This window comes from Serpula lacrymans, assembly GCF_000218685.1.
Source record: "Serpula lacrymans var. lacrymans S7.9 unplaced genomic scaffold SERLAscaffold_9, whole genome shotgun sequence".
Taxonomy (NCBI): Eukaryota; Fungi; Basidiomycota; class Agaricomycetes; order Boletales; family Serpulaceae; genus Serpula; species Serpula lacrymans.
The window spans coordinates 1,820,533-1,841,140 of record NW_006763298.1 but is presented as its reverse complement, the minus strand read 5'-3'; the positions used below and the strand labels follow the sequence as shown (position 1 = coordinate 1,841,140).

Below are 20,608 nucleotides of genomic sequence, written 5' to 3'. Positions count from 1 at the left end.
GGTCTCACCCAAGTGGGAGGACACGACAGGAATCAAGAATGATTTATTCCTACTCAAACCAGACGTACAAATGGAGCGAGTGATACAGAGATACAAGAACGACCCATACTTTGTGGAGGTTGTTGAATGGCTGGCAACACTAACAGCACCAAAGGAGTGTGGTTGTGGAAGAAAAAAATCAGTAAAAGCAAGAGCCACAGCATACATAATTGAAGGGATTCAGCTATGGAAAGTGGCAGGTAAAAACGGAGAATGAGCACCAAGAGTAGAGTGCATACCAGCCAATGAAGGGAGAGAGAAAGCAAAAGCTTGTCACAAAGATGGAGGGCATTTTGGGCAAGATCTCTGTGAAGCAGAACTGAGATGCATGTTTTTTTGGCCAAACATGCGTAAAGAAGTGATGAAAGCAATAACATAGTGTACAAAATGCGAAGTGTTTGGGTCAAGACATTTAAACACGCTGTTAAGTCCAATTACAAGATCTCGTCCCTTTCAACTGATGGCAGCTGACTATCTATCATTGCCTGCAGGACACAGAGGATATAAAACAGTGTTGTTATGCATTGATGTGTCTTCCCGCTTTGTGTGGGTGTTCATGTTTAAGCACCCAGGAACCGGACAGTCAACAGTGAAAGGGTTGACAGAGATATCAAGAGGATACACAACATCAGAGCAACTAATGACCGACAGGGGATCACACTTTGATTGCAAAGAAGTATTGACATGGTGCCGACAAGAAAACATCGAAATCATACGAACACCCGCACGGTCACCATGGGTCAATGGACTGATCGAAGATGCAAATAAAATACTAATAGGACAACTGAAACAACTATGTACTACGAGATACAAGGAGGATGAAGTTGACTTTGATATAGATAAAACTCCAGCAAAATGGCCACTACAATTGACAACCGCAATAGCTCAAATGAACAGCAGAGTGCTGCCATCGCTTGGATTTAGCCCTAGAGAACTCCTAATGGGTATAGTTCTTACTGATGCTGAAAGACCAAAGGCACCACAAGACGGAACAGCAACAGCCAATATAGAGTTGACGGAGATTCATATGGCATTTGTCGATGGGTTCCGAGCCGAAGTATTTTTGAAGACATTGGAGCATGCGGGGAAACGGAAAGCTATTTTTGACAAAAAAGTTAAACTGGTAATGTTTGAAGAAAGACAATTAGTCCAAATGTACATTGGGAAAGAGGATACTCACAAAGTGAGTAGAAAACTGATGGTGCAGTGGTCAGGACCGTTGAAAGTGGTAGAAAGATGGGAAAATTTGTACCTGGTGAAGAGGTTGGATCAGCAACGAGAGGAGCCAGGAATCAGAGTACATGCAAGGAGAATCAGATGATTCTTCCCCAACAACGGGACTGAGCTAAAACAAAAACAAGAGAATGGTCAGAATATACAAAACCATGAAGTAACAAGGATGGAAGGACATACAGATGTGGAAGAAGAAAAAGAGTATAGAGGCAACAAGGAACGACAGCCAGGAGGAAGTCAGGGGGAGCAAAGAAAAAACGACAACTAGGAGAAATCAACCAAGATTGCAAAAGACAGGAATGGAAGAAGAGAGGGTGTGGAAGACGAAGAAAGGACCAGGAGTGCAGGAGTGAAGGAGGGACGGTCGACAAATAACAAAGTGCAGGGGTAATTTGAAGGATTAGAGACGAGGTAGCATGAGGGTGTGCTAGCTTTGAGGGGGGGTATGCTTGGAGTAGGCCAACACAGGAATCAGATAAGGAAGAGAGTATTAGATAATCCAAATATGTAATTGAGACTCCGGAGTCGGAGAATGAATAACTCTCTTTCAGTGGCAACAACATCAGGCTACTACAATATTCAGCAACAACCAAACTGAAGGGTGTCTCGGACCTCAAACTCACAGAACATGCAAGGCTTGTCAAGAGCCTTCAAGACAAAGGTCCAGACCGTTTGTACTTCCAGGCAGACCCTAAAATAAAAGGTACATTGTTAGCTATTCTAGCAATATTCTATCAAACATATTCTATAGCCCAACTAGTAAACTCAACCCAGCCTGTCATACTAGGTGTCGCACCCCCATCTAGCTCCCATTACAAATTCGGATGGAGGAAATTTGCGAACCAAACGGCCGACCGCAAAGGTGTATGTGTAAAGATGACACAGATGCACCTCGTGTCAACAAACAAAAGCGCAGTGTGCAGCGTCAACCAAGAGTTCCCGCTAGCCCTGATTGTGAGCCTCAAGGAAACGGCTGCGATGATGACAAGGAATCCAGCATAAAAAAGCAGGCTTTGTCAAAGAGAAAGCAGGTGGAAGTTGTCATCAGCACTGCCCCAAAGAGCATTAGTTGGGCGTGGTCATCTCGTATTATCCCCTCCCCTATGTTCTTGGCTGCACTATATAGTTGCTAGCTTGCTCTACTTACTATGTTTGTTGTGTCGATGTGCTCAATGTATCTTATGCTCGAGGCTCATTCTGAAATAAAATATCATGTTTTGCAAAAAAAAAAAAAAAAAAAAAATACAGTGAACTCGGACAACAGTGATCATTGGTGAGGCTTCAGAATAAGGGTTCTAAAATGCTCTTAGGCGCGCTATACCGAGACAGTCTTGTACAATTTGACATACCCAAACAAGTTGAGCCTCCTACGAGGAGATCAAGACCCTCTACATGTTAATTGAAGATATTATACATACAAGGCTACAGACTCTAAAATCCCAACTAGGATGTAAGGGTAAGCCTCGTTCAAGAGGTAGTCTCTAAGATATATTCCCCACTGCACAGAAACCCATCTAGTAGTGCGTGGGAACCTCTCGATGTTGCTGCCAAGGGTGATCTTCACCGATTTCCTGATGGGCCCTCGTAGAAATGATGTAAGCGGAGAGCTAAGCGAGCAGGATGGGTATGAGTATTATCCAGGTATGTAGTGCTTCGGTTAAGTTTCTTCGCCATACCTGATGTGGCCAAGCTTGAAGCTAGAGATCCAGGTTTAAACGACTCCTTACGAGACGCACGTCGTCCTTTTGAAGCAAATGGCTGTAATCGACAACATTCAAGCGATCGATTCGCGAACCGACATAATTACATAGATAATTATTTTCAGGAAAATATTTTATTTCAGAAGGGCCGGCCCCTATGCGGACATTGTTGGAAGCGAATATACAAAACTCACCAACCACTACTCGTATTATAAGTAGTGTAATATGATTTTGACCATCTCGACGTGAATCACTCTCAGGCTCCACCTGCTTACTGTAGAATGACCGATCAACCTTCAGGTCAACTTCGCACTGTTTTAGCATTTATCGAAACTGTTGATCGCGGCGACATCAGCGCTTGCTGTGACTTGCTTTCTGATGAATTCATTTACGATGCTCCATCTGAGAGTCACGGTCCACTCGACAAAGATGCGTACCGAAAATTCAGTGAAAACACCATCTCACCTCATTTCTCTGCGCTGAAGGTATTGGCCTCGTGTTTATTGATGCTCGTAGTTGATAAACATCAGCGGCTCATCAGACTACTGTGCTGGACGTGATCGAGAGTCTTGGAAAGGTGTCCATTCGCGTAAGTTTTCTCAACTTACTCTATCAAACAACCACATGACCTTTTCTGTGATTGTCTGACAGGCTGAAACCCTAATACCAGCAACTGGAGATGTGCAGTGAGTGGACAAGTCGTACCTCAAAGTAAATTCGCATCTAACATACATGTCCCCGCAGGAAGTTCGACGGTCATTTCGAGTTGGTTGGAGACAAGATCGTGTTGTTGCGAGTATTGGTGGAAAATACTGTCGAGTCACCTTTCCACAGGCCTGGGTGACCCCAGTCTTCTTGACAACGAGAATTGTGTGGTGGCAGGAGAGGTTGATACATACCGTGACAATGCTAGTATTACCAGAGTTATATGCCGCGCCACAACCTATACATGTATTTGTCGAATTGATATCAGATGTCGTTGCCTTGCTTGATAAGAACATGAGTCCAAAGTTGTAAGATGACCTCTTACTACATCGATAAGCTGACGTCGTTGTGTATGCATAGAACGGCGTCTCATGCATCCCCATGTCTGACAAATGCTTTCGCGGACAGTGCTATCGCCAGTGTGGGTATGTCGTTTGACTCTCCTCAGATTCAGAGAGATCTAATATAAACCAAAATACTAGGTGCGAAGTATAAGTACATCATAAGAAACAAAAAAGGTATAAGATCCTCACCCACGAAGCTCTGGGGTGAACAGTCGTTGCTACGAGGGTTTATAAAACTAAACGGAAGTATAACTAAGGAGAAAACATTGCCCATCAAAACGCACGGGTCAACTAACTACTACACCTTCCTAGTATGGTGGCCTTGCATCATCCCGAGCTCATTGCACAGTGATCTACACACAAATGGATACAAAAAGGTCTTGAGTTGAACGAAAAGTAGGCACGAGACGTAAAAGCTGCTCACCAACACTCATCATAGCTGGATCTGGATTACCCCACCAGAATGGAAAGTTGATACCCTGCCCACTCGCACCTGTTCCCATAGACGGGATGAAATCAAGCAAGATCAGTGCAAGTACATCCACAGGCGAATTAAAGAACCTACCAAATACCGCAAAGCTGAGGATAAAATACACGATCGATGACCCACCATCCAGAGCTGCAGAAGTGAGGACTAGCAGAGTGAAGACTCAGCGAATAATCACCCAATTACAATATCGAAAGTGGACAATAGCACGTACAATTATATTTGTTGTACCACCTTGGTTTCCGCGTCCTCACCCACCATTGCGTCCACAAGCCAATAACAAACCCAGGCCACCATGCCCCTACAAAAAAAGCGTATAAGCCATCAGCTCATTTCAAATTCTAACCACAAGAGGCTGCCAGAAAAAGATGTTGGGGATACATACCATTCACTGAATACGTAAGCCAGCCCAAATATGTGATAATGACAGGCACATTGAGATAGGACCATATCTTTTGTCTATATTTTTGAAGTTCCAAGTTAGCTGCTAGACACAGACATGAAGAGCTGACAGTACATACTTAGGGAACAGTCTGTGAAGGAAGTATAACGGGAAGGGTGCGAGAAAGCCGTATAGAAGACCCATCGGGATCTACCCATGCGCACGAGGGGTGATAAGTCCTGTTATCCACTCTCAGATGATGCAAGACGTCTAATACCTGGAAATACATCTTTCCGGGACTATAAAGCTCTTTGGATAGTGCACCCCAGGTAATCGCAGCGGAATTGATATCTTGCGAGTTCCACCCTGACCATATACGTGTACCAATTGCTTCAGGATACAAGTCGAAGATGGAAATATAAATGGAATGAAATGAGAAAGATGTTCAGGACTCACGATTGATCAGATCAGCACGGTGTGCGTCTACGATAGACTTGTACAAAATGTAATTGAATCCTACAGGACACCGAAGTGAGCATGAGATTCCATAGCGACTTCACAGAAGAAACTAAGGTCAAAGGAGGGACATACCAGCGCCAAGAATTGTGCCAGCAATCTGAGATATGAAAGTTGCTCTTGGGGGAACTTTAGCGTACTGACCTAATGAGTGAAGGTAAAGCCGACCATTATTCGTTGGGAATGAGTATTAACGAAGGCATGATATACTAGACATACCGAGCTTCAGGTCCGCGAGCATGTAGAGAGTTTGATATCCAGTATTGTAGCCGTATAGCTTCGCATACATGTTCTGTATCGGTTGTTGTGGGTGGACATAGGCCTGGACATAGGAATATAATCGACATTGAGTGAACAAATATACAAGAACAGAAAGAGAAAACATCAAAATTGAGGTAGAAAGACACGCACGGCAATAACTTGTACAACACCAAAGGTAGGTATTTGAAACCCTGTCACGGCAAAAATAAAACCAAGAATGATTGAAATGATAAAAGCTGCAGGACATGGAGTGGATCAAGTGTACCAAAGAGCTTGATCAGTACGATTTGTACACGGAGAACACCAGAATAAGAATACGCACCCAGGACGGTAAACAGTATGACTGACCACCAAGGCAGGGTTTCTAGCCCGACATATGCCATTCCAATGGCGAGCGCAAGGGATACGAGGAATGTAAGACCATACCACCACTGTGGGACTTCTTTGTAGACTTTCATTTTCTGGTAGTGGACACTGTGAAAAAGGAGATGAAGGGGTATTTGTCAGCTAATAGCTTCCAGTCGAAAGGAAGTTCGATGTGTCCAACGCACTCATCAAAGTCCTGACCAGATTTGAGGAAATTGAAACCCTTGAATGCCATCCATAACTCTTTCCAATGCCACAGCAGGACATGCGAAAAGGCAGCACCCAAGGCGGCGTAAGCTGTAAGGAGAGAGATTGCATACGTTGTCGTCATGTAGCTGTAGTAGCGAAATACCACGTCAGGAAACAGGGTGACACAAGAGGAGAGGGAACTCACGGAGGGCCAATCTCGGCGAACTTTACAGCGTCGAGCTGGTTAGCGGGTGTAAGGATAGCGCTTTGGTCATACAGCGAACCGTTTCCACTAAATAACGATGCTGACAGAAATGGGAGGCCTCTTGACTTGCCTTCAAACACGTCGCCATAATAGCAGCCCACTACAAAGCAGAAGCACAGGTATCAAACATGAGTCATCTAGATCTTCATGCTAGAGAGGGAATAGAATGCGAGAGGACATACTCAAAAGTATGTAACACAAAGCTATTCCAACCCAAGAGGACACCTGCGTCTGAAGTGGCCAGTAGAGCGGGAAGGCCTGGGTTATAAGCATCCAATCAAACCCGAAAGAAAAGAGGCCCAGTCCTTCATTTGAGGAACCTGCACCGAAAAGATTGCGAACAACAGTGTGCTGACCGGTATCGGCAAGACAAATGACGGAAAAGGATGTAAGGAGGGGGAAAATCCAAGTAGGAACTATTTCCTGAACGGCAGGACAGAAAAATAAGTGGGAAGGAATGGAGAAAGAGACTGATATTCTTACCCAGATGAAGATACATGTAAACACTGTGAGAAGCAGGGTGGGGTGAGTGGTGAAGGGAACAAGGAGTAAAGCGATTATTAGAATTTACCGATCCAGAAGTATTGCATTTTCTTTTTGTTTAGCAGGCCATCAAAGTGCATCGATTGAAGAAGGGATATCAAAGGTATATTGGCTGGATGAAGGGCATAAGTCGGCCAGACCAAAAGTGATCGCAATATTCCCGCAAATCCATATCCAATGAGCTATATGTAAACGTAATAAGACAGACCGCAATAGATGCAACATATCGTCTGTGCACATACCTGCGAGGCGAAGCTCTGGAAAATTGCGGCAGCGGGGTTGAGCTTTATGTTATAGAAGAGATCGAGGGTGGCAATGACGCCGATGGCGAAAGCGGAAGAAGAAGCGGTGGAAGCCATCATGGTGATGCAAGTATGCTCCTTTATGTTAAATGGCCCTGGGTTGAGATACCGCCAGATACCTTTGGAAGGCATAACATAGTGCATCTATAGGATAGGGGACTATATAAGTATGTAAGTATATAGGGAAGCGCAAAATGCTCGACTGACTGCATTCCCGAGAACATATGCAACAATGAGCTGGAAGAGGTTGCTGACGGTTGCGTTCTGAGGTTTCCAGAAGTAGATCTCTGAGAGGACCGAACCTGAAGAGATTGATGAGCATTATGTCAGCGATAAAGAGTTGTAGATGGGACACGAACTGACCGAAAATCGATAAACCGATACCAAGGACCCAAAAACGAAAGGTGAGAGTGGGAAGATGAGGTTGGTCATCCGGAGATATGATCTAGTTGGGAGGAAACAGTCAATGCGACGCTGCGCAAATCATAAAGCATAGGAACTTACAACCCGAGTGATTTCTTCTGCGCCATGTATGACTTTGTCTGTGGGGGTTTCTATGCCGCTGTGTGCGACCTCCGAATCCAGTTCTTTTTCCTGGCTTAACACATCTTCAGGCTGACTCTCGAATGCAATCGCGTCCTTTTGAATTGCATCTATGTTGCATTTTGCCATTTGTGACGAGTCGAGCGAGCTGTAGCCAAGAGTAGTATATAGTCTCCAGTCGCCGACCTAATTCAAGAATTACGACAGTCAATATTATATCTTGCTAACTAAGTAGCACTTACACTACCAATGATTATGCAGCAGTAATCGCCTCCGAAGTAAGACAATTCCCGGAGCCGAGTAGTCGCTTACATTCCATATGATAGTGTGATACGTAAAGCTCTGGGTATCATCATCGATGATCACTGGCACTCCGATTACAGGGTAAGAAACAAGGAAGAGAATAACGTAGGCAGCAGATGCGAAGCCGAGTCTGCACTCCGACTATAGCTGTCTAGAGGCAGATGGCGAGGGTCCAAAGACGTACTTAGGCGAAAACTTGATGTTGATTGCAGGCTGAGGTCCAAGGTTGGGTTGTCGATGTGAAGATGGACGAACTACTAGCACTGACATTAGTAGTAGTATTTGATTCCCAAGGCTGAGCCTACCACTGTTGATCCCAAAACTAGCACTGTTATAGTACAAGTGGACGTCTGAGTTGAGTGGATAGCAAACTTGAAAGAGATTGGATGCAAAGGCCTCAATAGAAAAGACTAGTGTTAGTGAAGCACTGACTCTCCGGGAGATCCAAGTCCGATTTGGTCCACATGAGCTAAGTTTAGGACATGACGGTGGTGGTACTACATTTTGAGAGTATTATTTTGCAGGTCACCTTACAGCTGGCAATGTTGGTCAGATAATAATGGTGAGTGTACCATATGATGGGCAAAGCTTCCATACATTGGGATTCAATTCAAAACTGCTTTCTTCTCTTGCTGCTGTGCAAACCATTCCTCCCAAACAGATGCAGCAATTGATGCAACAAGCTCAAACCATGTATTGGGGCTAATCGGACCAACAACTTGAAAAGACAAAAGGATAACCCCATAGTTATTGATACTCGTCCCAAGGTTGGTCACTAGCTGATCATCTTATATTACATGTATCTCCATCCTAAATTCACATTTTGCACTTGAGCTCAGTCTATTGTTTTAACCACTGGTCATAAAAATGAGAAAAAGAGACACCTAGATATTGATTCTAATATACAGGATTTCAAACATTGTGCGACAACATTTTTAAGACTTGACTAAGAAGGTAATGGCGGAAATGGGGCATATCAGTTTCCGTGAGGCCCGTAGTGTTGTATCCTCGTAACACAGCATATGTAGTCAAAGAAAACTCACTGCACTCTGAGCTTCACCCAATAGATCTTCAAGTGCTTCAATGGCCCATTTATCAACGTAAGCTCTGGTTAAGTAATGGTCCCCGTGGACTTCTTGAGTCGTCAGTAGCTCACATGGTTGTCCTGGCCCGTTGTCATCATGATCAGTTGAAGTGTGCCTTATGACTCTTTTGAGCGAGTCGTTTCCGTCCATTGCGTATAGAAGCTTGAACTTCATTGTGGGTTCATCCTCGAGTGTGTATGTGCATGCGGGACAAGCATGCTTGAGCCGCCAGTTTGGGGTATCCCGACCACAAGCTTTCTGTACGCATTGATTGACTTGAGTTCTGATCTCCAGAAAGAGATCAAAGGCTATTGAAAATTGTCGTGATAGGTATTTTTGACAAAACCGGATAAACCCGGTCTCCGCCGAAGCAGCCATTGTTCTCCATGGAGCATAGCCACCACTCCATGGAGTAACCATTGTTCTCCTAGGAGCACAATTGTACTCCTAGGAGTCATTATACTGTAGTGAGTAGCACCTCCAACTATAAGTAGTAGGGGGTTTAGTATAGGAATACCTCAGTCGTTTCTATAGCCTCTCGGGCAGCGGCTGAGGTATGTTACATTACATTTATTAGAGATCACCTTAAACTAAAATCTATTGTAGTTTCACTTAGGTAAATAATAATGTCGTTTCTATAGCCTCTTGGGCAGCGGCTGAGTTTCACTTAGTTTTATTAATTTTCGTGTTCAATGTACTGGGATGTCAATATTACTCACGACATCCAAAAAGGCTCTCTAATCATACTATTGACACCTATATTCCTAGTGGGCTACAAAATACACTGGATTGTACATTATGTTACAGCTATAGTGAACAGTACGCTATATTTTGATATAACTCTGGATCTACGCGAGTCTAACTTTGATCTTGTTTTTTTTTTTGCCAAGCTGATACTATTGCTGCAATTATATGTCAGCCACGACCACAAGCGAGTGGACAACAAAACATATGTTGCAAGACTCACCACAGAAGAAAGAAAAGCAATTTCTTGCTACAAAAAAATGGCTTTCAAATCCCAAGTTAGTGTCCTCCTTGTATACTGCGATAGCCCCAGTGAACTGTCTAAATAGAGTTTTTGCAATCCAAAATGCAAAGGCGAGGGAACGTTCAGCACGGTGAGTATGTTATGCTTTGAATGTCGAGTTTTTGGCCTGATCATACCACAGATATCGTGACAAGTGAGTTGATATCCTGTGTATATGTCTATAAAGCTGCTGACATACCTTTAAAAGAAAACGCAATGATAAAGCCAAGGTCACCCTAGTTCACAAGTCAGACAATCCCGAGATTGCTACTCCAGGTGGAATCAATGGAGCTGAGGCGATCACCAGTTCAGACTCACCGGAGGGTCGTGTAACCAGCAAATTTGGCTGGCAGGATATCAGGAAGGATTTTGTCGGGATCGAGTGTGCATTTGGAGCTTGGGGAATAGAGTGGGGCCCTCAAAGTGGGTGGAACAAACACTTTCACAGAGAGCTTGACTTTGCTCGAGCAAAAGGACAGCTGGTGGTTGATTATTTGTTTCTGAGATGGGATGAGCATATCCGTGTTGGGAGGGTTATTTTGGGGAGGATAAAGCTGTTTAATTTGACTCACCTAGCGCGAACTGCACCCACAGAACTGATGGCCGTCGGTCTGAGGATATTTGAGATGATCGTGTCGCTAATGTCGGAGGTCAGGTTTTTCGAGTTGAAACTGGAAGAGTATGCTGCTGTTGTACCACCAAACAAAGTGTCAGATATCAAGTACATAGGCATCAGTGTAGATCTACTTTTAGCAGATAGATGTACACCTGACAACAATCTGTGAAATTTTTGTCTTCCTCTCTCTCTTGCACTCAACTTGGATTTGAGATTTGCCACAGGATGAAGGCGCACAGGAAGCCGGACCGGTGCAGATGACTGGGAGAAGCCTTGATGCGTGATGCCACCCACGCGTTTGAGTCTGAGCTGATTATTAAGTCATCAATCAACAGGTCAGCGTGAATCTGATAAGGTATGTCTAATTTCCCGTCAGTGCTGTGATGCCTTTGGATGGAATTTAGACTTGCCTTGTACATTCATTTTAAATATCACCAAATCCAATTGCGGGCCACCATGAGGCCTGCTAGATAAAATTTATGTCAGTGAGTTTCTTGTTAATTTTCTACAATACTGACACTCCATTTCCAGGTAATTTGTCATATAATCTCTCTACAATAACTCTATGTTTCCCCTCATAGATTCCTGCCTTGACGTATACTTGGTGAGTCAAATTTGTGGTGTTATATTGAGTATTAGTGACTGTTGTTTCTCCGCAACTGTATCGGATGCATTCGGCCCCATGCAATCAACCTGTATGCGGATTTCTAGTCTGGATAAGAGGGCAGGGAGAGAATTTTTGGCGAGTTGATTACATGATGTTAGTGACAACTTTCATTACTCTTTGCAGTCAGGCCAAACCAACAACACAACACTCAGGGAACTATACATACTTCATCAATCTGACTACACGTGATCTCGGCAGGTGAGCATACTATGTTCAAGCATGTGCTTAGGGCAGTTATCCGTACTTTATATTTTGCATGATCTTTGTAATAATGAACTTTGATGTAGTTTTTTTTATAGGAGCAGTCGAGGATTTGTTTTTATAAAATATTCATTTTCTGTTCCTGTGTTTTGTGCTACATGTCTCATTTTATTTTCCCTGACTGGAGAGATCCCGTTAATCCTGCTGGAACACAACCCCCTCATTGGAGAACTTGTGAGGGCTTTGCAGGATATCCAAGAGCACCTGTGCTGCTGCTCCCATCTTTTTCTTCGTATCCCCCTCATTCCCCCCCCAACAAATGGCCCAGGTCCTGCACTGGTGCCATCTTCGGTACCTCAGGGAGACATTAGGCCTCCTACTATCCCTCTTGAGATGATTGACCCACGTCTCCTAGAGCCACCGTTTGCAAACAAAGGGTCCCAAAGCAATGGCATAGCACTGACCACAACAAGTACAGTGCAGAGATCACCAAGCCGTTTGGCGGCTTTGCAGCCCCTCAAAAACCCAGTGCTAACTGCCCCTCCAGCCCCAGCACCCCAACCTCCTCCGGCACCAGCACCCCAGCCTCCTCCAGCCCCGCCCCCACACCCCTTCTCTCACATACAAGCTGTGCAACCAGACCGACTGACTTGGGCAGGTCAAAACCCTGAGCGGCCGGTATAGGCTCGTCGACCTGCACCATATGCACTTACAGAAGCAGAAAAGGCTTCACGCAAAATCTCTGCAAAAGATAGGAAACTCACCAAGGCGAGGTTGAAAGAAGACATTGACAAATTTCGACTCAACCAGGAGCTTTGCATGGAAGATCTGGCAATCAAGCATAACGTGACAACTGAGTATATAAAAAAACAACTCAGTGCAGAAAGTAATTACAGACACACCCGTGCACCAAATATCTACAACGCGATGGTTCATGCAAAATCAACAGAAATCAATACAGGTATTATTCATATGATAGTAATGGTACAAAAATACTAATATATACTCCAAAGATCTCCCAGCCGGTGAAAGAAAGCATCTACAAGAGCTGCAGAATATAGTCAGCAAAACCTGCAATCCCTCTACTCTAAGCAAAGAAGAACGTGACGATCTTTGTGGGCGCCTTCTCAATCATCGTGAAACCAAGTCCTTGGGAAGCCGTGCTAACAATTTAGCGGCAGCAAGGGATGTCCTGGTAACTGCAAATAGGATTGAAAAGGAGGTAAAGTGACTCGGACATCATTTCATTGATGATCCCCACTGACTTCTTGTTTTCAGCTCAATAATCTCACTGCAAGGACAGGTGCTTATGGTTGTTTCTTCCTGACCCGCGGTCACATATTTGACTTGGGGGCGCCCACCTGGTATGGAAGCAATAACTCAATGGACTTCTGGGAGGATGTTGTCGGGAGAGACCCGGACGAACTTGCTATGTTATTCAAACAATGGGCTTGTTCACGAAATCAGAGTAAGTACTGCATTGAGTTAAATTAATCTTCTCTCATCTCATTATTATTTCAGCCGTCCACGAACAAGAAGACCTTGCTAACTGCCGCCAACAGTGCACCAGGTTTTGTAGGAGCGGCTTGCGTAAGTACACATTGTCCCTATTCAATTACACTCAGTCATTGTTACAACAGGAAGCATCAGGAACCAAAGAGTGTGGAGGTCATTGTGTCGTCCCGAGAAAACTCTGACCAAGATGAGTGAAGGCCCAATGATGGCTTATGTTGTAATAGATCCCCATATGCCCCATTATGCTCCATGTACTCACTGTGAGGCAACGATAAACTATAACAAAAACGAAACCTGTCTCCTTCTGCACTTGCAGGGAGTAAGAGGTTCAATGAGCTTGAGGTCGACAGACGCTAGTAAATATAGCGAGTAGAGGACTTGGGAGGTAAGCTCAAGGGTTTCGGTTGAGGAGTAAAGCGGGTAAATTCAGTAATAGAAAACTAAGGAACTATACATGAATAGGTAAGGCTTTATATAGCTAACTGTCCGTCCCTCAGAGCGAAAGGAGAGTAAACGAAAAGTGGTCTGAGGAATAAATCGTCCAATAAGAAAAAAGAGAACAACTATTGTACAACTTTAACTTGATTAATCAGCGGGTGAGAGAATTGTACTAATAATAGATATTTGTCACGCGTGTTCAGGAACCGTATCCTCATAAAGAGGTACAATCCTGATCAAAGCGTTTATTAGTATATCCAGGCCTTAATGGGGCTTGGAGCTGGTTGGCAAGATGCCTACTACCAGTCCCTACCCATTGTGCTGGCTGGCTGGGAGTGATACCCAGTCTGTGATCTGTGATATAAAGTGGTAACGGTGGTTAAGAAAGCCTGTGAGGGCTATGAGAAGTAAAATGGCAGATGATACCTCTAGCCCTAGAGCCAGAGGTGTAATGGGAAAGGCATTCGAGAACCAAGACATGGAGAGGATAAGAAAATAATAAAATGGTCCTTACACTCACCTCCATGTACCCCAAACATATGAATATCATACCTATTGTAAACATGGAAACAATGAGACGAAGAAATGTCTGTGATAGGAGCTGAGTGGGGTGAAGGGAGGCGAGAAGGCTTGGGGAGGGGGAAGTGTGAGAGCAACTAGACATGCTTGAATTGAATGTAATATGGGTGACCATTGTCCCCAACAGCAGTTGAGTGTTCAAAGCGACACCCCTCAGGACATGTTATTGTATGCCAGAATTGATGCCTGTGCGGTGACAGGTTATAGGTGCATGTGGTACACGTTCCTATAACTGGGCAATGCACAGGCCTCTCTGATGTGTCTGGGTATATACAACATTGGGAGTCGGCACATTGGAGGGAGGACGGGGAGAGCTAGCAAGTGACAGTGGTGAAGGTACTGTTGAGCCCTTATGGTGTAAACCAGTTCTATGAGTGGCAGGAAGGGATGATCGGTGTAAGGACCATTTCATTATTTCTCTATCTTTGCTATGTCTTGGTTCTCGAACACCTTTCCCGTTACACCTCTGGCCCTAGGGCTAGAGGTATCCTTTGCCGTTTTACTTCTTATAGCCCTCACAGGCTTTCTTAACCATCGCTACCATTTTATATCACAGATCAGAGACTGGGCATCGCCCCCAGCCAGCCAGCACACTGGGTAGGGACTGCTGGTAGGCATCTCGCCAACCAGCTCCAAGCCCTAGTAAAGCCTGGTAATACTAATAACGCCTTATTTAGGATCGTACCTCATCATGAGGATACGGTTCCTGAATACGCGTGACAATCCTCTATTATTAGTACAAGTCTCTCACCTGCTGATTAATCAAGTCAAAAGTCGTACGATAGTTACTCTCCTTTTTTCTTATTGCTTGATTAATTCCTCAGACCACTTTTCGTATATTTTCCTTTCGGTCTGAGGAACGGACAGTTCCCTATATAAAGCCTTACCTATTCATGTATGGCTCCTTAGTTTTCTATTACTGAATTTACCCGCTTTACTCCTCAACAAGAACCTTTGAAGCTTACCACTCAAAGTCCTCTACTCGCTATATTTACTAGCGTCTGTCGACCTCAAGCTCATTGAACCCTTACTCCCTGCAAGTGCAGAAGGAGATAGGTTTAGTTTTTGTTATAGTTTATTGTTGCCTCACAATCGGAGGGCGGGGAAGTGTCCTGCATCATTGGTGGAAGCAACAAAGATGCGCCGCACTGGGGTGATAGTGTTAGAATGACCTCCTGTGCAGTGACAGCCTATAGGCTCGCATAGCTGCGTTCCCATAAGCTGTCAATGAACAGAAGCCTTCACAGGTTGTATATCCATGGGTTTTGTGACATAAGCGGGGGGGAAGGTGCAGTTAGAGGGAAAGGAATAGTTCACTGTTGATGGCCATGGCGACGGCAACACTGGTGAGGAGATTGTGACGACTCAATGTAACGATGTTGTGTTGTTGCATCAACGTCATATGCCACATTTACCCCTTGTTGTTAAATTGATGCCGTCGTGGAGGTAACGTGACTGATGATACCATCTGGCCTGGCTGTGCAGGTCCCTCGGGTCCGGACTCCGTTGGCAAGGGGAAGACAGTGTGTCCCATTTCCAGAGTCTATCTAATTAACCAAGGATTAATAAAAGAGGCAGCACAAAGTGCCTATCCCCTCTTATTAGAGGTGCATCAGAGAAGTATTAACTGTAAGGACCATTTCATTATTTTCCTATCTTCGCTATGTCTTGGTTCTCGAACGCTTTTCCCGTTACACCTCTGGCTCTAGGGCTAGAGGTATCCTTTGCCGTTTTACTTCTCATATCCCTCACAGGCTTTCTTAACCATCGCTACCATTTTATATCACAGATCAGAGACTGGGTATCGCCCCCAGCCAGCCAGCACACTGGGTAGGGACTGCTGGTAGGCATCTCGCCAACCAGCTCAAAGCCCTAGTAAAGCCTGGTAATACTAATAACGCCTTATTTAGGATCGTACCTCATCATGAGGATACGGTTCCTGAACACGTGTGACAATCCTCTATAATTAGTACAAGTCTCTCATCTGCTGATTAATCAAGTCAAAAGTCGTACAATAGTTACTCTCCCTTTTTCTTATTGCTTGATTAATTCCTCAGACCACTTTTTGCATATTCTCCTTTCGGTCTGAGGAACGGACAGTTCCCTATATAAAGCCTTACCTATTCATGTATGGCTCCTTAGTTTTCTATTACTGAATTTACCCGCTTTACTCCTCAACAAGAACCTTTGAAGCTTACCTCTCAAAGTCCTCTACTCGCTATATTTACTAGCGTCTGTCGACCTCAAGCTCATTGAACCCTTACTCCCTGCAAGTGCAGAAGGAGATAGGTTTAGTTTTTGTTATAGTTTATCGTTGCCTCACATTAACCACTCTAGTTACAGGACAACCGTGGGAGCGACAGGTGTTGCTATTAATGTCAAAACACAGATAATTCGAGACAGTCGACAGGATTTATTTTGGAGTGGGTTATTTTCGAAGTCAGCCGTCACTTGACGGTCACTAGTCACTGTGGCTGACTTGCTTTGCAAATGTTAAAGTCCAGCCGCTGTGGAGAGGTTCAGAATCAAAGTTCAGCTGACTTTCAAAACATTATCTTATCATTTATCTAATCTAATCTACATGTCCCTAGGATAAATTCGAACCTCGAAACAGTAGATGGGGAGGAGCCTGGTGCCTGCGGTGCCTTCCACGCCCGTGGCCCGTGGTGCCACAAAAAAGCGAGCGAGCAAGAACGTGCTCCCACGTGCGCCGCACTTGGGGGCCGTTGAGGGATAAACCCATCGCTAATCGAGATGCAATACGCCAAGTTAAATGGACGTAGATGAAATATCTCACGTTTGGAATGAACATGGGTTGCCGGGGAGTAAATACTGGAGCGATAAGGACAAAGGTGAAGGTTAGAAACTAAGATATGTTGTTCATGAGAGATGAGATACTTTAATGCTAGAGAGAGATATAGAAGAAATTTTGACAAACTCTATGTGGGTATATGACATATGAACTGTACTTTTCCCTCCCACTAAACGTTTCAGATTTGCTTAACTTGGTCATTACAGATGTCTTTGGAGTTAGCCTTCAGCGTCCTCAACAACTTCGTGCAGGTGTCTTCTGCGCCATTCTGTTAGACCACGCTCAAAGGTACGCTGATCAAGCCCAGAATGAACGAGGCTGAACGTTACACCTTTAGATTGTGTAGAGTAAGAATACCGATTTAGCCATGTCATTGTACGAAACGTCAAGACATTGAAAGGGGGCCACTCACCTAAAGACTCGACTTCGCGATTTCTACTCTCATCGTCGAAGAATAACTGGCGTGGCATAGACATTAGGTCGAAAATATCATGATATCATGCCGTCGTAAAAAAGGACTTGCCATTTCTGAGTAAGGTAAACTCGTTGCAGTGTGAAGTGCTTTGAAATGAGTTGATTTCGACCCGGGGTATATTTCAAGTTGTCCAAAATAAGAGATCGCGGATTTCACGGTTGCGGGATCCGAGCCTGGCTTTGACGGTATCTGGATAAGCGAAAGTGCCTCTCTAGCTCTATGTGAAAGTCTCAGTGTCTGTAAGCATCACAAAAAGTAGTACCAACACTGTTGGTGCATGCGTCCTGGAGCATGCAGCGACAACAACGCCAGCATCACGCAGCCTATGGAGAATTGCAGGTACATCTGGATAGAACTCGATTGGAGTATCATACGCGTCTGTAAGAGCACCAGAAGTTGGGCTGGCAGTGAGAGGCGGTGTTATGTGAGTATCTATCCAAAAATCCCAGAGCGTATAGCTGTAGAGCAGGAGAATTAATGACAGAACACTAGATTGAATGGCTAACGACATTGCTATGACTTACTCAAGATCAAATGCAATCAGCTTGGGCAGTCGACTACTCATTGCGACGGTAAAGAAGGAACTGATTTCGTGACTCGATCATATAGTGGTCACGTGGAGTGGGTACACTCTACGCGGAATTCGATGACACTCATTAACTTTCGAACTCAGCGCAGCCTCGAGTCAATGCAACACGAAATGATATAAAGACACGCCCATGTGTCCGTTCTCCTTTTCTTTTAATCCCTGTGAGAGTTTGGTAATGGAACCTACGAGCAAGCCTGAAAAGAGGCATTGTTGTCACGACAGCAATGTTGAAGCAAGTTTCACTGGTTCCGGCAACAGCACCAGCAGTTCTAGCCTGAGCGACCCCCGCACCCTTAAACGCCTTAGAGTAAGTGCGCAGCCTCAAACACGTTCACTATATGACCCTCAAGGCGCTCAAAACGTACAAAGCCACGAAAAATCTCATGGTATATCCTCACTTGTTCCTGTCACTTCTTCTGAGCCTTTTCTTACTCATACTACTATGACACCAGCACAATCCATCAGCCAAGCATCTCAGGATTTCCTTCGCAATCTCGCAAAGCAAGTTAAGATGGATTTAGATATAGATTTGGGTATTGGCATGGATGTAGATCCTAACACTGCATCTTGTTCAACTGTGCCACTCGTTGATGCTCCAGCTACGCCTCGTGTTTCGAATGGGACCAAGCCTTTGAAAGGCAGGAAGAGGTTTATTGCAGACCTTGAAGAGCTAAGTCTAAGTTGCACCACACTCGCTGTACGTGCCTTGTCCATTCGCAGTACGTCCCATCAGTATGCACCATGTGGCGTTCTTGGTAGCCACCGTGTTTTATGATCTATCGTCTCATCTGATCCACTCTACTGCCTCTCATAGACTTGAGGCCAGGAGAAGATGAAGGCTCTATCGACTTTGACATTGTTACTTTCAATGACAAAGTCGCAGAGCAAATCATAGCATCTGTTAATTTGCTCGTATCTGGTTAGTTTCACTCTATATATTCACTATTTCTCTCGTTTACACTCCTTCCTGTTAGACAAATCCGATTACCCTAGCAGCCATGCATTTTTCGGTTCTGTTACCACAAACCCGTCCTCATCTCCCGTTTCTACGCATATTCACATGCAACTCTCTCATCTCCTCGAAAATCTGTCAACGAAAGATGCACGCACAATAGAAGACACAGTGAAAAACATTCTCAGCGATTTATCTCCTGAGAAATGTCCAGACCGTCCGCAGAGCGATGCTCACGAAAAGAGGAGGCATTTGAAAGGAAGTCAAACAAGCGACGACGAGACAAATGCTGACGATGTCGACGCAAACATGTCCTCAGACGACGACGCTTATGATTACGACTATGGTATAGGTGTCGATGATCTCAACTTTGATCTTGGATCATCAATACACGGGGCGGGGGAGGAAGAAGTGGGGAGGAGGCTTCGAGCGATGAAGCGGTGAGTATTTAACCCTCCCTATCATATTAAACTGTCTAGTTGTTGTTGCATAAAGTTGTACTGATACCGCGGATATAATCAGCGATTTCGAAGCCACCCGTAGAGGAAGCTACTCCCCCGGTATCATACATCTCTCCTCAAATCTCTCGGCACCGTCTGCTACTCTTCCAGCCTCATATTATCTCACAGCCTCGATACCTATCGTTCATCTTGCCGCTTCGTCGACAGAGGAGCGTGAAGAGCCTATGGCTGACATGATCGACGACGGTAATGAGCCCAATGCCAACAAAAGCAAAGGCAAAAGTAAAGCGGTAGGTCGTAAAAATAAGGGAACTGCGAATACAGGAAGAGGGCGCATTAACAGGTCTCAGCAGATTCCTTTATCACTGTCCTCGCTGCCCCCAACACAGACCGTCTCCATTCCTCCTAATGGGATGTCGACGCAACAAGGACCTGGTGGGATGGCGATACAGGGTGTTGGACGTGGCAGCAGTTTGTATCCCCCAGGTCTTCCATCTACGTCTGGCCCACATCCTCAGGTCTTTGCGGGAAATGTCATGTCGATGCCGATGCAGCATCAAGTCCTACCGGGCTACGCTCACCCCCAGTTTCTAACCGGTGGCCCGGCGCAGGTATCGATGTTTGGGATGGCTGCTAGTGGAAGTGCAAGCACTGGCTTTCATAATCCCAGTGCTGCTTTCCAACCACACATGTTCACAGGTGTCGTTCCTGGACAACAATCCCATCACATTTTCAACCCTAATCTCAGTTCCCATGTTTCTACTAACGCGCCCGTATCTACTTCCACCTTCTCATCCTCACCACTCTCCCATTTTACCTCTCCTGCACCGACACAGACTTATTCCCCGCCCACTGGCATCCCTCCCCACGCCCTTCTTGCATGGGACAACCGACTCCTCGTTCCTAGTGTCCGGCTCGTTCTCCTGATTGCGGGTGCTCCCATTGGATGGGACGGACAAGTGGGCCTGGATGGATTCGGATTAAGCGCACAAACGACTAGAAGTACGAGCCTG

General features: G+C 45.0%; 4 protein-coding genes across 4 annotated transcripts; 2 read left to right on the top strand and 2 right to left on the bottom strand.

The window, feature by feature from the left end:
* Nucleotides 1-679: 679 nt before the first annotated feature.
* On the top strand, nucleotides 680-3,816 carry SERLADRAFT_440008 (uncharacterized protein; the record flags this gene model as incomplete). Its single annotated transcript, XM_007320446.1, has 5 exons — nucleotides 680-1,222; nucleotides 3,233-3,457; nucleotides 3,514-3,561; nucleotides 3,624-3,658; nucleotides 3,717-3,816. 5 exons carry the CDS (start codon nucleotides 680-682, stop codon nucleotides 3,814-3,816), a joined length of 951 nt encoding a protein of 316 aa, XP_007320508.1.
* A 55-nt stretch (nucleotides 3,817-3,871) lies between these two features.
* On the bottom strand, nucleotides 3,872-8,004 carry SERLADRAFT_450912 (uncharacterized protein; the record flags this gene model as incomplete). Its single annotated transcript, XM_007320445.1, has 22 exons — nucleotides 3,872-4,155; nucleotides 4,215-4,257; nucleotides 4,318-4,374; nucleotides 4,446-4,514; nucleotides 4,587-4,655; nucleotides 4,723-4,809; nucleotides 4,894-4,967; nucleotides 5,030-5,100; nucleotides 5,168-5,280; nucleotides 5,347-5,406; nucleotides 5,482-5,550; nucleotides 5,626-5,728; nucleotides 5,818-5,903; nucleotides 5,990-6,141; nucleotides 6,219-6,368; nucleotides 6,428-6,587; nucleotides 6,670-6,993; nucleotides 7,059-7,212; nucleotides 7,273-7,476; nucleotides 7,540-7,634; nucleotides 7,696-7,777; nucleotides 7,837-8,004. 20 exons carry the CDS (start codon nucleotides 8,002-8,004, stop codon nucleotides 4,349-4,351), a joined length of 2,316 nt encoding a protein of 771 aa, XP_007320507.1.
* Nucleotides 8,005-10,353: 2,349 nt separating this feature from the next.
* SERLADRAFT_440006 (uncharacterized protein) lies at nucleotides 10,354-11,075 on the top strand (the record flags this gene model as incomplete). The annotated part of the gene is made up of 3 exons (XM_007320444.1): nucleotides 10,354-10,385; nucleotides 10,433-10,444; nucleotides 10,499-11,075. The coding sequence occupies 3 exons, from the start codon at nucleotides 10,354-10,356 to the stop codon at nucleotides 11,073-11,075; spliced, it is 621 nt and encodes a 206-aa protein (XP_007320506.1).
* Nucleotides 11,076-17,118: 6,043 nt separating this feature from the next.
* On the bottom strand, nucleotides 17,119-18,168 carry SERLADRAFT_472177 (uncharacterized protein; the record flags this gene model as incomplete). Its single annotated transcript, XM_007320443.1, has 5 exons — nucleotides 17,119-17,449; nucleotides 17,531-17,576; nucleotides 17,642-17,810; nucleotides 17,860-18,051; nucleotides 18,118-18,168. The coding sequence occupies 5 exons, from the start codon at nucleotides 18,156-18,158 to the stop codon at nucleotides 17,337-17,339; spliced, it is 561 nt and encodes a 186-aa protein (XP_007320505.1).
* Nucleotides 18,169-20,608: the final 2,440 nt, after the last annotated feature.